General features: G+C 55.5%; 1 protein-coding gene across 2 annotated transcripts in view; it reads right to left on the bottom strand.

Moving 5' to 3' along the window:
- Positions 1 to 14,914, bottom strand: part of SDK1 (sidekick cell adhesion molecule 1) — an 875,077-nt gene that overhangs the window by 65,328 nt on the left and 794,835 nt on the right. For both annotated transcript variants that reach the window (XM_045813352.2, XM_087866987.1), the window contains exons 31-32: positions 12,321 to 12,424; positions 9,869 to 9,939 (exon numbers count right to left, since the gene is read on the bottom strand). In XM_045813352.2, coding sequence (XP_045669308.2) covers positions 9,869 to 9,939; positions 12,321 to 12,424 — 175 coding nt within the window. The remainder of the gene's footprint in view (positions 1 to 9,868; positions 9,940 to 12,320; positions 12,425 to 14,914) is intronic.

Raw genomic sequence — 14,914 nt, 5'->3', positions numbered from 1 at the left:
TCAGCCAACTGCGCTGGAGGAAGTCACTAATTCAAAGAGGGGTTCTTGGTTGTTTACGGACAAAAAGGCAGGTGCCACATTCATGAAGAGGAGCACAGGGGACCTGCAGGTAGGGGATCAGGCTCTGAGAGCCCAGGTTTCCTGGTGCCAGGATGCGGGCACTGAGCATCTTATCCCATGTGCAGGCCGAATGCTTTTAGTAGCCCCAGGCTAAGGCAGGGGACTACGGCCCAGGTCGAGGGTGGGCAAGGAAGCTGCCCATTGCCTGGTGAACCCAGAACTCTAAGGGAACTCTGCATGTGGGCTAGTTTTGCATCACCCATCGGCTGGCCCCACCCTGCCCCTGATGGCCACCCGGGCTCGTGGCAGCCTCACTGGGGGGTCTGCATGCCAGGTCACCCCCCACTCTGCTCTGACTCAGACCTAAGCTGGAATGCCCATGGTCCCTCCAATGTCAGCTGGCGTACAAAGGGCCTAGGATAGAGTAGGTGCTCATTGGAAGTTTAGACACCCCGAGGAACATGAATGGAGGTAGACAGTCCCGAGGCTCAGAATTTAACCCACACCGGGATGCGCACTGGGATAACCAGTCCACATTCTCCCTCCTGTCAATTTCTGTTGATTAAGGAGTCTGGGGAGGGCTGAGCCATAATGCCGGCCGGGGGGCCGGAGGGCCGGGCGGCTGGGGGACTGGGGGGCCAGGGGCTCTGGGTCCCATGTCTCCTCTGGAATACTCAGCAAATAAGGACAAGAACTGGTCAAGCTGTGACCAGACAGATGGACAAACGGCAGGCCCAGGACCCCTGGCTGCAGCAGGGTCATGAAGCTTGCCCAGGGACAGGGATGCATGCCGAATTCCCCGTGATGTCTACACAGCCACTGTCTATAGGGTACCACCAGACCATCAGTAAACACTGTCCTGATCCCACAGCAGAGGCCACAGCTTTGTTGTAGGAAAACCCTTGTCGTGGGTTGAACTGTGTCCTCCATTAAGATATGTTGGTGTCCTAACCCCCGGTCCCTGTGGATGCCACCTTATATGGACACAGGGTTTTGCAGACCTTGAAGTTAAGAGGAGGTCACACTGCAGTAGGGAGGGCCCTAATCCATGACTGCTTTCTTTTTTGGAGGGCAGTTTGGTTTTATTTATCAAGGTTTTCAATGCATTTGCCTTTTAATCCAGCAATTACACTTTAAGAAATCTACCCAACATAAGTGTTTGCATATACAGAGTCCTGACTCCTGCAAATACAAGCTAAAGCTCCCAATCTCCCCCAAACCCCCAAACCAAGTATCTACGGGTCTTTTCAATGACACCCAAAGACAAGAGGACGGCCTTCAAGCTTGAAGGTCATGAACCGCAAAGCTGCTTGCAAGTGTAATGGCAAACTTTGGGTGGATGAACACGAGCAAGGTATTATAACAGCGAATTCATACGGGGAGCCCAAGTGCTCCACGTTATCAGCTGCTGAAGATGAAGACAAAGCATGTTTTGAGAAGCAATTTAGGGTCCAGCAATCGTTTGACAATGACTAAGGCAATAAGAAGATCCAAAGGTCCTTAGGAGAGGAGAGAAATTTGGACACACCCCTGGGAGAGCGTCATGCAAGCACGGAAGCGGAGACAAGCGATGCGTTGCAACACTGACTTAGAAGATCTCTGTAGTCATTCAGATGAGCAAAATATATTTCTCTTCTACGTGTCTTTGTCCAGAGCGACAAAGGTGTCTCTTGTCACGTTAATGAGGATGTGGGCTGGTCACCAGGAGAACCAACCTTGTGATCAGAGGGTTGGAACTTCGGTCCCACCCCTGACTTCTGGGGAGGGGAGAGGGACTGGAGGTTCAATCAACGGCCAATGCTTTCATCATTGAAGCCTGTGTAATGAAGCCTCCACAGAACCTAGAGGACGGGGTTGGGAGAGCTCCCGAGTCCGTGAACATGCGGAGATTTGGGGAGAGGGCATGGAAGCCGTGTGCCCCTCCCCCAGACCCTGTCCTGTGCCTCTCCTCCATCTGGCTGTTCCTGAGCTACATCCTTTCATAGTCAACTGCTGACCTTGTCAATCAAATGTTTCTCTGAGTTCTCTGAGCCGCTCTAGCGAATTAGTCAAACCTGAGGAGGGGGTTGCAGGAACCCAATTTACCGCCAGTGGGTCAGAAGCACAGGGGACAAACTATACTTATGATTGGCATCTGAAGTGGGGGGCCATCTTGGCGACCAAGCCCTTACCCGTGGGATCTGATGCCATCTCCAGGTGGAGTCGAGTTGGAGTCCCAGAGCCCCTGCTGCTGTTGCTTGTTGGTGTGGGAAGGCTCCACACGCACACTTTGGAACCAGGGCCAGGAACACATTTATGCATGTACCAGCTAGGGACTGCCAAGGGCTGTCACCAGGAACCAGAAGCCAGAAAGGAAGCCGACCCCTTGGCTTTGGACTTCTGGCCTTCAGACCTGTGCAAGAACACATTTCTGTTGTTCTAAACACACAGCCTGAGCTAACTTATGGAAGCAGCCCCAGGACATTAGCACATCCTTGCCCCCAGATTCTTGCTATGCAATTCTTTTTTTTTTAAAGATTTTATTTATTTATTTGACAGAGATAGAGACAGCCAGCGAGAGAGGGAACACAAGCAGGGGGAGTGGGAGAGGAAGAAGCAGGCTCACAGCAGAGGAGCCTGATGTGGGGCTCGAACCCAGAACGCTGGGATCACGCCCTGAGCCGAAGGCAGACGCCCAACCGCTGTGCCACCCAGGCGCCCCTTGCTATGCAATTCTTACTGCCTGAACCCAGGGACCAGAGGGATGTGGATGCTCAGAGGAATCCTGTTCTCTTTCAACCCTTGCCACTCACAACCCAGAGAAACCAGCGGCGTGGCCCAGACAGCCAGATGTACTCTTACTGACGCAGCGAGCCACAGTTCACACGCAGGTCTGAACCAGGGGGATATGGTGCGCCCGGTATATTCAGGATGTCTTTGAACATGAGAACTGCTCACGTTAACTCAAGCTGCTGGCAGCCCCCGACACCCTCCACAGACACTTCCTGAGTCTTTTGTGAAGCCCCCAACTCGTGAGGAGCAGCTCTGCAGCATGTCATTTCCCTCTACCAGCTGCAGAAAGGCATAGCTGGGAGACGTGAGTGCACTTGCCATGCCGTGGTGATCCATGTGCGTCCCTTGTGGAAGGGCCCCACACGTCCTCAGCACATGACGCTCCTCCTGGCCCAGGGACGCTAGACTCCAGTGTGGGACACACATCCTGTGTTGGAGTCGCCTTGACACCCCACAGAGACACTCCACAGCCCTCCTCAACCAATGGGCAGCTGTAATCTGGGAGGAACTGTGTCTGCTGGCTTTCCCTTTCCCGCCTGACTTTGGTTAGCCTTTCCCAGCAACAGAGAGGACCCTCCCTTCCGGCTCGGGCCGCCTTCACAGGACTATGGAGTCCAGGGACTTTGATGTCAGGTCAGTCTCTTCTGCTTTGCTTTTGGCCTCGTGAGATTGCCCGATTTAGCCAGTAAAAATATGGGACACCCAGTTAAACTTTAATCTTCGTATTATTGTTGATCTGAAACTAACATTTACCCGGGGATCTGTGGTTTATCTGGCAAGCCTGCTCCCTCCCCTGTTTCTGACTGCCCTCCAGCCAGGGCATCTGTGACGGGGGTCTGTGATGGGACAGGTGATCAGCAGCACCGGGTGGGGTCCCTGAGACTCGGATGGGTGTGCCCTTCCTTCCAGTCCCCTGTTCCCAAACCACGACCGTGACCACCTTCTCCAGTAGGACACCCTCTGGTCTCTTGCTCAGCAGGATAACAGGGGGCTAGGGGCTAAGGAAGCTGAGCGCTGGCAGGAAAGGGAGAACCGGTGGTGAAGCCCATGAGCCTGGGGAGTGGGCAACAGGCTGGGGTTTTCTTGTGGGTTTTATTCTATCTTATTAAAGTTCCCCCTCTTCTGCCAACTTTGATGGAGAAAATTTTCATGTTCGAGAGGCCTGGGGCATACTCGTGAGGGTGCACCCCCGTGTCCTGGGCTGTGCCCCTGCCCACAGACCACCGTGTTGCAGCCCCTCCGTTAACACAGGGTGTTGCCCACAGGGTTTGTGTTCAAACCGCTCCCCGAAGCGTTCAGAGAGTTGCTTTCAGAACAGCTTTCAGTACAAACCCTGCTTTAGAAACTGGCTCCCACCGGAGGAGGCAGGGGACATTCTGTATTACTGCTGATTGGTGCCAGCTATGGTGTCGGTGTGCATGCCTCCCCATGGAAGTGGATTGAGACGGGACCGTGTGCGCGTACGCTGCGTGCACACACACACGTCTGTTCGTAAGGACAGAAGGTGGTCACGACAATCTGCCACCTCAGCTCTCGTCCTGGTTTTCTGACTGGACACAGTCGAGGATGAAAATCCTAATTCCACAGGGCGTCCTTCAAACACAGCTATTATCACATTGGAATAGAGAGCTTGTTTAACCCACTTCTTAAAAAAATACAACGCATGGAAAAGTAGGAAAAAATCGATGTGTAAATGAAAAACAGACATTGCTTCATCCATTCATCTAAATTTCACAGGAAAACGGGAAATGACCTTCCGCAAAGAGGACAGAGTGAACTGCTCCCCAGATCCCAGCGTCTCTGTCTCTCGGATGGTGGCTTGGTGCACGGGTGTGGCCGTGAGGGAGCGGGGACAGCCCCGGCCCCGTGTTTACCCTGCAGGGAGGGCGGGTCACAGGGCAGAGGGGCTCTTGCTAGTACGTGTTTGCTCACACCACATGAACCACCGGAGCTCAGGGAATAACACATGGAACGATTCCTGTCCACATCCAGCCTTTTTCACAGCACTTTCACACACTTTTTCACACACGGGCCATCCTGGCTGAGCGTCCCCAGGCACTGTCCTCCAGTGGCAGGGGTCTGGGCAGCAATGATGAGACACACTGCACTCCCTTCCTGGGACTTGAGCTGACCTGAATCAGCGAGAGGGAAGAGGTGGCTGGGTTTACATAAGTGCAAGCCCAGCAACGTCACCACTGCTGGGTCACCGCAGCCTCCCTCACCATCCAGGGTGTGTTGCTGGCAGCCGTAGGCACAATTGACTGCCCCCCCCCCACCCCAAGGCTGCAAAGGCCCCAGGGCCTGACTCTGCAGATGCATAGGACTGAGACACGATTGCTCGAGGGTAATTCACTTCTCATGGAGAGAGAGCTGGGGTTTAACTCACCACAACAATCAACAAGCAGGAAGGTGGAAGTTTGGGAAAATAACAGTGTCCTCACTGGGGACCAAATGGGGTTCTGCAACAGGCAGCAAACACCCCACCCACGGCATGTATGTCCACGCACATCCTGGGGCTGGAGGACAGAGGAGAAGGGCCGAAACCACGGATCCTGGGCTCACAGACATTTCTAGCCAAAGAGGAGAGGGTACTTCCGAGGTGTGAGGAGAAGAGGCCAAGCCTATGCCCACAGTCATAACCGCTACCTGCGACCAGACAGGAAACGCCTGTAGCAGCCATCTGGGCTCAGTGAGGGGGACATGGGGCCACGTAGCTGGGGGGTGGCCTTGTGAAGGCTGCCGTGAGCCCCAGCCCCCGGCTCCACGGAGATTCTGGGGCCTGCCTGCACGGGATTCGGAATTGGGTTTTCTATTCCTAGAGTTTGGAGTAAACCCATCTGTCATTCGTGAAACACTCTGGACCTCCTGGAAGGTATCAGTAGGGCAGCTCCGTGTGACACATGGAGAGTTCTAGAAGCCATGGGCCGAGTTCAGGCTCTGGATTTGAGTCCTGGCTCCCTGCAGTGTGGGCTTGGGCTGGTGGCTCACCCTCCCAGGCTCAGCCCTGTGCCCATAGCGGGTGGAAGTCTGAGCCTCCTGTGACTCTCAACAGAAGGTTCTCTTTCAGCTACAGACCTGCTCTCCAGCCCTCGGTCCTGACCACACTGTGCCTGCAGTTTCTGATTCCACACTGACTGGACGCAAGGCCAGGTCTGTGTCTTTTCCTTTCTATCTCCCTGCGGCACCTGTAACAGGCTTTGGTCATGGCGGGCACTCACTCAATGCTTGTGGGAATGAGCTGGATTTGCTGACATCCAGCATCACCCCATCTACGGTTGGCTTCATCCTGGGCTGGCCATCTGTCTGGGAGATGCCTGAGCACAGACAGCCTTAGAAAACCTGGCTCCAACGTGCCTCCCTTGACGCCCGGCATAGAGTCCCAGTGGCTGTCACACCTCTGAGCTTTTGCTCCAGCTGTGGGTGATGCCCAGATGCCCATCTCTGCCCTGTATCTGGGGCCTGGAGGGGGGGTGCATTCACCCTGCAAAACACAGTCAGGAGTCCCCTCCCAGTTCCCCCTCCACTGTCTCCCCATTAATGCGTCCTAGGGCTCAGCCTGGTAAACAGAAGCTCTTCAAGGCCTGGCGTCTGTCTTGCCCACGTCTGGGTGATTGGGGTGATGGAGCCCATGTGAGACAAGGAACAAACCCCAAGTATGTCCTGAAGAGGCCCCGCTGCCTGCTCCCCTCTGTCCAGGTGGCAGTCACACTCCTCTTAGGAAGACATCTATTACAACACTGAGTCTACCCTCTGCGGAGTCCAACGTGCATGACGTGATCTATTGCCAAGAAGTTTTCTGTTTTTTTTTTTTTTTTTTTCTTTCTTTCTTTCTTTCTTTCTTTCTTTCTTTCTTTCTTTCTTTCTTTCTTTCTTTCTTTCTTTCTCCTCTTTCTTTCTTTCTTTCTTTCTTTCTTTCTTTCTTTCTTTCTTTTTTTCTTCTTCTTTCTTTTCTTTTCCTCCCTTCCTCCCTTCCTCCCTTCCTCCCTTCCTCCCTTCCTTCTTTCCTTGCTAAAAAATGGCCACAAAATCCACTTAGGGAAGCCTAGAGCCACACAAGGGGAACTACACCTGAGTGACAGACCGCGTGAGCCACTGGGAGTGTCAGAGCAGCCAGCTTAAATATTGCGACCGATTCAGAAACGCTGGGATCTATTATGAGCTGCACTCAGTGTGAACACAATACCACCACTGTCTAGAACACACGCTCAAATCCTTAGATTTCAAATAGCGCTGGACCCCATGAAAGGCAGAGATTGATTCTCCTCCCAGGAAAAATCAAACCTGACAGTTTCTACGGAGGAGACATTTAAGTGGGTCAGCAGCCCTGAAACTACAGGCGGTGTTCGCATTTTTAAACAAATTACTGGAAAAAAGGGGTTTACAGGTGAAACATTTCATTTGGAATGCAAATCTATATTTAAACATAGTCTCTTTGTTCTGTTAGCTCTGATTTAGTAAATTACTCGTAATTTTAATTATACTTCAATTGCCTGGCAGTTGACAGGCATTTATTTCTACAATACATCATATTGACCACCTCCTGCTCTGGGCTTCTTGCAATTAGTTTGTTCTAGTGGGCTCTGAACGGGGACAGCTGATGGACACGCATGCCAAGTTCCTTTGGTACAGCTCTCCGCCAGTCACAGAGCTGTCCAACCGCAACCACGGGGCTTGGAGCCCCGCGTGCTTGGGGGCCAGGACGGCGGGGGCTGACAGCCACCGTGTGGAGGTGACGGTCCATCCCAAGCCTCTGAGCTGCCTTTATAGAAAAGGAGCTTACCTAGTTACTGGCACGGCAAATGCCACGTCTACAAAGAAAAAGGAAGTCTTCTGGTAGACTTTAGCTCAGTAGAGAAGACCAACCTTTGGGTTAAGTTAGTGTAGGGTGGGTAACAGAGGCTCTTGGAACCTTGAATTTCCACTTTGAATGTCTCCTGCCTCCCACCAAAGGCCTTACTGGAAGTCAGGGCTGTGAGACCTAATGGGCCTTGCATCAGGGGTCACCTTTGACCTCCTATGTTTACAGAGGAAGAACGGGGAACCAGAGAGGCCTGTCAGGGTTATATCATCCACTGGCAAACTGGGGTTCACAGACCTAGAGCCAGTGGGCCCCGAGATGTGCTCAGGGGACAAGGCTGCCCAGAGGCAGGGGTGGGAGCCAGCTGTCCGCCAGCTGTCCCCACACGCTGGTGAGGCTGGAAACTACAGAACGCCAGGCAGTGAATTTCCATGTTCACTGGAAGACATTGGGAACTGTCTCTTGACCATCTTTAAGGGTTCCCTCACCTCTGAGACGTGTCACTTGGCAGTGGAGTGAGGAAGGGGACCATAGCCACTCCGTCAATATCTGGGGATTCTGTGTGCGTCACAGAGGCCAGGCTACGAAAGTCCGGCTCTCATTCCTCCTGGAGCGGCTGTGTCAAGTCTGTTTGACCCGCATGGAATTTCCACCTGTGCTCCTCCCTCATGGTCAAACTGCATGCGAGCGGAGCTAATGTCTACTGATGCCACCGAGTTGCCACATAAGAGGAGGCAGTGGGAACCTTCGGCGGTTAGGAGCCACTACCTGAGAGTTCAGGAAGCCCCCTCACGGCTGGAGCATGCACCCCAACCTTGGTCTTCCTGCCCTGACTTCCCACCCAGCACCCCCACTCCGTTAGCAGCCTCAGGAGGCCAGGGAGTGACCCTGACTCAGAGCTTCACGCCCCCTTGCTCCTTGTTGGGCACCAGCTCTAGCCTGGAGGAGTCTCCAGCATGCTCTGTCCAGGCCTGCAAGGCACATGGAGGCGGTCCATTTAGGATGGGTTCCCCGAGGGCCTCCTCTGGGTTTCCTGGCATGCCCACATACGCCCTTTGGCCCCTCCCTTTGCAAGGGAATCCCTTCCAGTCCTCCCCTCTTGCCAGCCTCTGCCCCCAGCGAGGCATGGCCTCTGCCTCTCCAAGGCCATGTCCAGAACACAGTTTGCTCTCGGTTCCCACATCGCCTGGGCCCCTGCATCTCCTGACCTCAAACCGTCCCCTCCTACCTGCCTGGTCTTGATGTGATGCTGACACTCTCCTGGACAATCTCATCAAGCTGGGAGAAGACGCTCAGCTGTACAGACCCCTCCATGGACCACCAGCCCAGTGTCTGCCCACTCCTTGGCAGACCTCACCTTACTGTGGCCGTGAACACAGACCAGAACACCTGTTCCCACCTCCCTACCCCACGACCCCCCCACTCTAGGCACTGCCCTCACCCGGAAGTCCACCCCATTCTGGCCTCGGGAACTTCCCTTGCTGGCCAGAGCTCCCACAATGTTCTCCTCACTGCCCTTGGCCCTGCCCATTGCTGTGCTGTGTCTGTCAGGCCTGCCTCCAGCCTGGCTGAGCCCCGTCCACAGACCCGTGAGCACTGTTGCTGGGCTTGCCCTGGGCTAGGGCAGCCCTCCTTGCCAGTTCTCCCCTGTTATTTTTGTCTTCAATGCATGTTGCTGTTGGCAAAGTACCCAAATTGGAAATAATGCCAAGAGAGGGCAGAGTGTCCTTTCCACGTCATATTACAGTGCTATTCACGGCCCACCAACACTACTTGATTGCCTAGGATAAGATGCCTTGATTGGACTGTTCACGGAGGATTAACACCTGGAACATAGGCAGGACACATGTAACCCTGTGGGTATTTTGACGGTAGTGGATGATTCCTGTAGAAAAGATCACTCCCCAGGCTATGGTTTCGCTGCCCTGTCGGATGTTACCCAGTTGTGTGTGTACCACGGAGGCCTCGCTAGGCCGTCCTTCCCCAAATGCCTGGAATATTCAGCCCCAGATGCCCTGCACCAGCCCCGCCTTCCTACTGGCCCTCCCGTGAGCGTGCTCAGGCTTCTTCTCACGGCACAGCTCAGGGAGTCTGCCCCCCGCCCCTGACGGGCACACCGACCACACGGTGTCCTCTGACCCACCACCGACCCTCAGAAGCTGACACGGGGCCAGGCGGGTGGGCAGGTTCAGCCTCCGACGCCGGTCCAGGAAACACTCTGCCCTTCCCGGGCCTTACCCGCCACTGGATCAGAACAGAGGACGTGGTGTGCGGCGTCACCGAGACGAAACTTGGAGGCTCTCCCGGAACTGCAATCCAAGAAAGAAGAAAGCGAGGATTAGCTGGTTCTGCTTGTACTTGGCCGCCATTCTGGAGCCAGCTCCCTCCTGGCTCTGACCGGGAGGCAGGACAGGGACCGGCTCGGGGGGTGGGGAGGCCGGCAAGCCAACATCCCTGCTTCCCTCCTTTCCCTGTGGATGGATGCCCTTCTCTGCCTGTGGAGACTGTTCCCGTCCAGACAGAAGGGACCAGATCCTGATGGAGGTGACGAGATAATGCCCTGCCTTTATCCCCCCCTGCCCCCCAGCAGACCCACATGGAGACACACAAAGGTGCGTGGCCCTCTTCCCTGGGAACCCAGGCTGGGTAGCCTTCCTGCTGTCCCACATCTTCTCAGGGGCCCCCACCCCTCCCTGGAGGACAGGCATCATTTGTTGGAGGTACTTAGGTCAGGGAGGCTCTGAACAGGACAAAGGGTCAAGCAAGGCGCGAGTGCTCTTGGTTTCAGACACTAAGGGAGGGAGGCTGACTTCTGGGGGCGGAGGGACGGCTGCCTTGCTTGGGGCGGCGGCGGCTCAGCTCTGCTCTCTGGAGGGATACAGTCAGTTTGGCTCTGCCTGTGGCCATGCCCTGCACGCTGAAAACTATAGTCCTGCACCGTCTGGCTTGTCCCGCGGCCTCCTCGGACACCCTTCCCCACCTCTGCCCCCACTGAACCCGTGTGGTCCTGGCCGGCATGTTGGCCTTTGCATGGCCGCCCACTGTAAGATCCTGAGACTGTTCATCAAATGTTTGCCAAGAGTCACTGAGTGGAATGACTGAGTCTGTTCTCCCCACCCTGCACCCACATGACTATCTGACCCTTGGCCCCTCGGTCACCTGCTCTGTGAGTCTCCTTTGCACCTGCCAGGGCACCCAGCACCTGGGACATGCCAGTAGCAACCACACCTGCAGCCCCCCCACCCTGCCTTCTGGGGAGCCCTCTACCCCATGCTCTCTGGCCTCCTGCTGGCCTGAGGTCCATGGTGGACCCTTGTCCAGCTTTCTGGATCACACTGATTGGTGGGGTCTCAATATCCCAACCACCATAATGAGAAAATTTTTATCAGCAAACCATTCACACACTGAAAGCCCCCCACTGCCCCACCCCCCAGCCCAGGGCTCCCCAAGCCCCGGAGTCTGTCCATCTCAGTGGATCTGTGGTCCTGGAGACAATACAGTGCAAACACAGTGCAGTCAACTGAGAAGAGAAATGGCAAATCTCAGAAGAGGAAGATAACAGGATAGGTGCATCAGAAGGAAGGATTTAAATATCAAAGGACTAAGACAGGCCTTTGGGAACCTGGAGAGGCCCTTGAATGTTTTTTTTTTTTTTTCCAAATAGGCCAGTTCTGGCGGAGCCTGAACCGTGTAAGGGCAAAGGGAGTCTGTGGTGTTCTGCTTGCCGGCTTGCCATTTCCTCAAAGACTCACCAACAAAATCAGCTCACTGTGTTTGTCCCTTTCTTTTAAGAATTAGTGCTTCCTCCTGAACAGAACCTCAGTTGTTTTAAATGTAATATTAAAATACGAGCTACAAAGACAACTTGAGGGGCCTGTCCCGCGACGGGCGCCCTGGGTGTGCAGCCCAGGAATCCTGCACGAGGCCGAGAAGCCGGAAGGGTCCCCCTGAACCCCTCTGCTGGCCCTCGGCTTGCCCGAGGCCCCATGTTGGTGAAGCCATGCTCCCAGGTTAGAAAGGAGGAGGGTGGAAACGTGGGAAATGAGTACCCAGCTGTTGGGTGAGCTGAGGGCTCAGACTCGCAGCCCGGGATCCCGGCCCCAGCATCTGTGAAGCAAGAATGACCCTCCGATCCTAAAAGTCGGCCTGCCACTGGGCCTGGCAGGATCGGCACCCGAAATCACAAGGGATCTGTGGGTCTGCTCCTCTGAGGTGGGAAAGCGTGGGTAAGAGCCACCTGGAGCTTTGAGGGGATCTCACCTCCATCACTTCCCTGTGCTTCTGTCAAAATGGCAAAACTGCAGAGCGGTTTGAGAATGAGAAAAATGGGGAAACCTCTCAAAACCCAGCTACCCTTCGACATTTATTTTTAATGACCCTATAAATTATTCAACTTGTAGGATGCTAATGGATCGTAGGGGTTTGGAAGCCGATCAAAGGAACCCCCATTCCACTTGCGAGCCCTTGAAGTCGGCTTCACGGCCACAGGCTGTATGGAGCGCTCCGAGCTGTCTGCTGCTAATTGAATCCTACTGCTCGCCAGCCACCGCCCCCCCCCACCCCGGGTGACCCCTTCCTGGCTTGGGATGAAAGCGGGGCCTCTCTCTGGGAGCCCATGTCTCGGGATCCAAAGGCGGCAGCCGGGCAGGGGCTGGTGTCTGCATGCCCGCCTGGGTCCCAGCTGGCTCACCGTCCTGCAGCGTGGTGACCGCGTCCGTCTCTGCACTGAAGTCACTGTCCCCGATGTCATTGGTGGCTTTCAGGCGCAGCTTGTAGGAGGTGAACGGCCTCAGCCTGAAACACAGAAGAGCCCTGAGGGCCTGAGCCCTTCCCTCTGTCCTGCCATAGGGAGGCGAGCATAGGGAGCAGCCCGGAGGAAGAGGCGCTCACTTGGGGACCCGGAATCCGCCCTGCCTGGGGAGGGATGTCTCTGAGCCTGCCCCCAGGGACGGAGGGCTTTCCAGATGGAGGGGAGTGCGGAATGTCCTGGCCTGGGGTGGAGGTTTTACTCAGGGCTCCTCCTGTAATTAGAGCCTCTCCTGCAAAGCCAATCACGGCTCTCTGAGGGACTAGAACTTCTCAGGAGGAGCTAATTACTGCAGCCCTCACAGGATTCAGAGCGTGAAACCAGGGCCCGCCTAACCACTTCCTCCCTCGCCTGCGAACGCGCCTTTGTGGAGGTCCGCGCCGGCTGGGCCCGCCTGGCTCCACGGTCCACCCCCGCCTGCCTCTTGTCCCCGCCGTGTACCCAGCTGGACCTGGTGCCAAGCCCCGGCCAGGTAGTGCCTGGGTCCACCGCACAGCAGCTCTGTGGGGTGGACTCATTATGATTCCCTTCGTGGGGATGAGAAAATAGAGGCCCGGTCCCATTAAATCCCTTGCCCTTGGCTTGGCCAGGACTAGAAGAGGGTCTTGTTTTGAGGCAACCTCTCCGCTGTACCTAAGACCGAGGTGATGCCAACTGTCCGTGGGGGAAACGTCCCGGCTCACCCGCTGACAGGGATTTAAGGGGCACTAACGCTCCAGGAGCATGGCTCGCTGCCACCGCTCAGGCCTCCCTCCCTCCCTCCATCGACACAGTCTGTGTTGATGGTCTGTGCTGAGCTCTGGACTAACACAGACTCCGGACAGACTTCTGAGCAGATGAGCTCCGGTCTTCCTCGGGTCCCTGGGCAGCCTGCTCCTCTGGCCGTCCTTGCCGTTACTTCTGAAGGAGCAGATGAGGAGACCCCCCCACCCCTTGCCCGCTGACTGCAGCTCTGTTTCGGAGGAGGCTCTGTCCGTGTCCATCTCCCAGACTAGGAGACCAGGAGTGCCTCTGGACTCTGCCTGCTTCCTCAGCTACCACTGGGAAAACCTCACTGCCTCCAAGCCAGTCCCCTGTCCCCCCTCCCAGGCCAAACTATAAACTCATGGGTTTCAAACTGAGCACCGTGGAATCCCGGAGGCTCTGAGGGGTCCTCTAGGAGAGCAGGGGGTTCCCATGCACCCCCCCCCCCAGTCAGCCAACAGCAGCCCCACATCCATCTGGTTTGCAAGGGGGGTCTGGGTAATCTTTTGCCTAGAGGAAGGATTCTGCGTTTTCAAAGACTGATAATCATCTTTGGACACAGGATCGGAAGAATCTTCCTCTGTGTTTTCGTATGCCCTCCTGCCTAAAATGGGATTACAGTGGTTCTCTGTCGGCCGGCCCCTCGAAGGATGCTCTTCCCTCAAGCCCTCCACCACGCCAGCTTGCCCTGCCACAGCTGGTCGGCGACCGAGGGCCTGTCCCCTGGCCTCTCTGTACCCCTGTTCCACAGCGGGAGAAGCCGTGCTGGGTGACCTTGCTGTGGCCCTGGTTGTCCTGGGGGTGCTTCCAAAGTTCTACCCTTAACAATGATCTTTGCTTCTGGTTTCTGGGGGAGCTATTCTTTATTAAGTTAAAACAAATAATTTCCCTTCTGTTCCTAGCTTCCTAGGAGCTATTTTATCTAATTCTGGTGACAACCACATGGTTTTCTCCTTTGGTTCCTGCCTCAACCACCTGAGGCCCCGCATTTGCATTAGCGTCTCCTTCTCAGATTAGAGGGCGGTTGCCAGGGGCGCACACTTCAGAGCCAAACTGCCTTCAATATAATCCCCATGTAACCTCGGGCAGGTCCTCACCTGGGCTGACGGGAGCACCGAGATCGTGAGGCGCTTGTGCGGATCGCATTCAGGAGAAGCACTTGGAAGAGACTCTGGCACACACGGGTGCTCACGGAATCCCGGCTATTCTTACCATCAGGACCCTCGGGCCTCAGCTCAAGTGGCTCCAGGAAGAGCCCATGCCCTGCACGCTGTCCTCTCGGCCCTTCTGTCCCCTCACCAACCCCACCATGATTTGTAAGTAACCTGCCTTCCCCACAGGGACACGGATCGAGGCGGCCTTGTTTACTGCCGTGCCCAGAGTGCCAGGAACAAGGCCAGGGCCCAGGAGGTGCTCGGTGGAGTATCTGTGAAGGAAGGGAGGAAGGGGGGAAGGAAGAGAGGGAGGGAGGAAGTAAGGGAGGGAGGAAGGGAGGGAGGGAAGGAGGGAGGAAGGCAGGGAGGAAGGCAGGGAGGGAGGAATGGGGGTGGGACTTGGGAGGGGTGAATGAGAGGATGCATGGCATCTGGCATGTGTCCCTGTGCGGGAAACGTCCTCGTCCTTGAATTTAGTGCTTACGTTCACTTAGCACGTTGCATTTAGGACACGTGTTGGACACGTCACTGATCCCTACGTGTTTAGTACCTCTCTGCTCTCTAAGCTTTCAGAATTTG

Source organism: Ursus americanus, chromosome 2 (assembly GCF_024610735.1).
Source record: "Ursus americanus isolate L20-20 chromosome 2, mUrsAme1.1.p, whole genome shotgun sequence".
NCBI lineage: Eukaryota > Metazoa > Chordata > Mammalia > Carnivora > Ursidae > Ursus > Ursus americanus.
The sequence above is the reverse complement of the archived record's forward strand: the minus strand, read 5'-3'. Positions and strand labels throughout refer to the sequence as shown.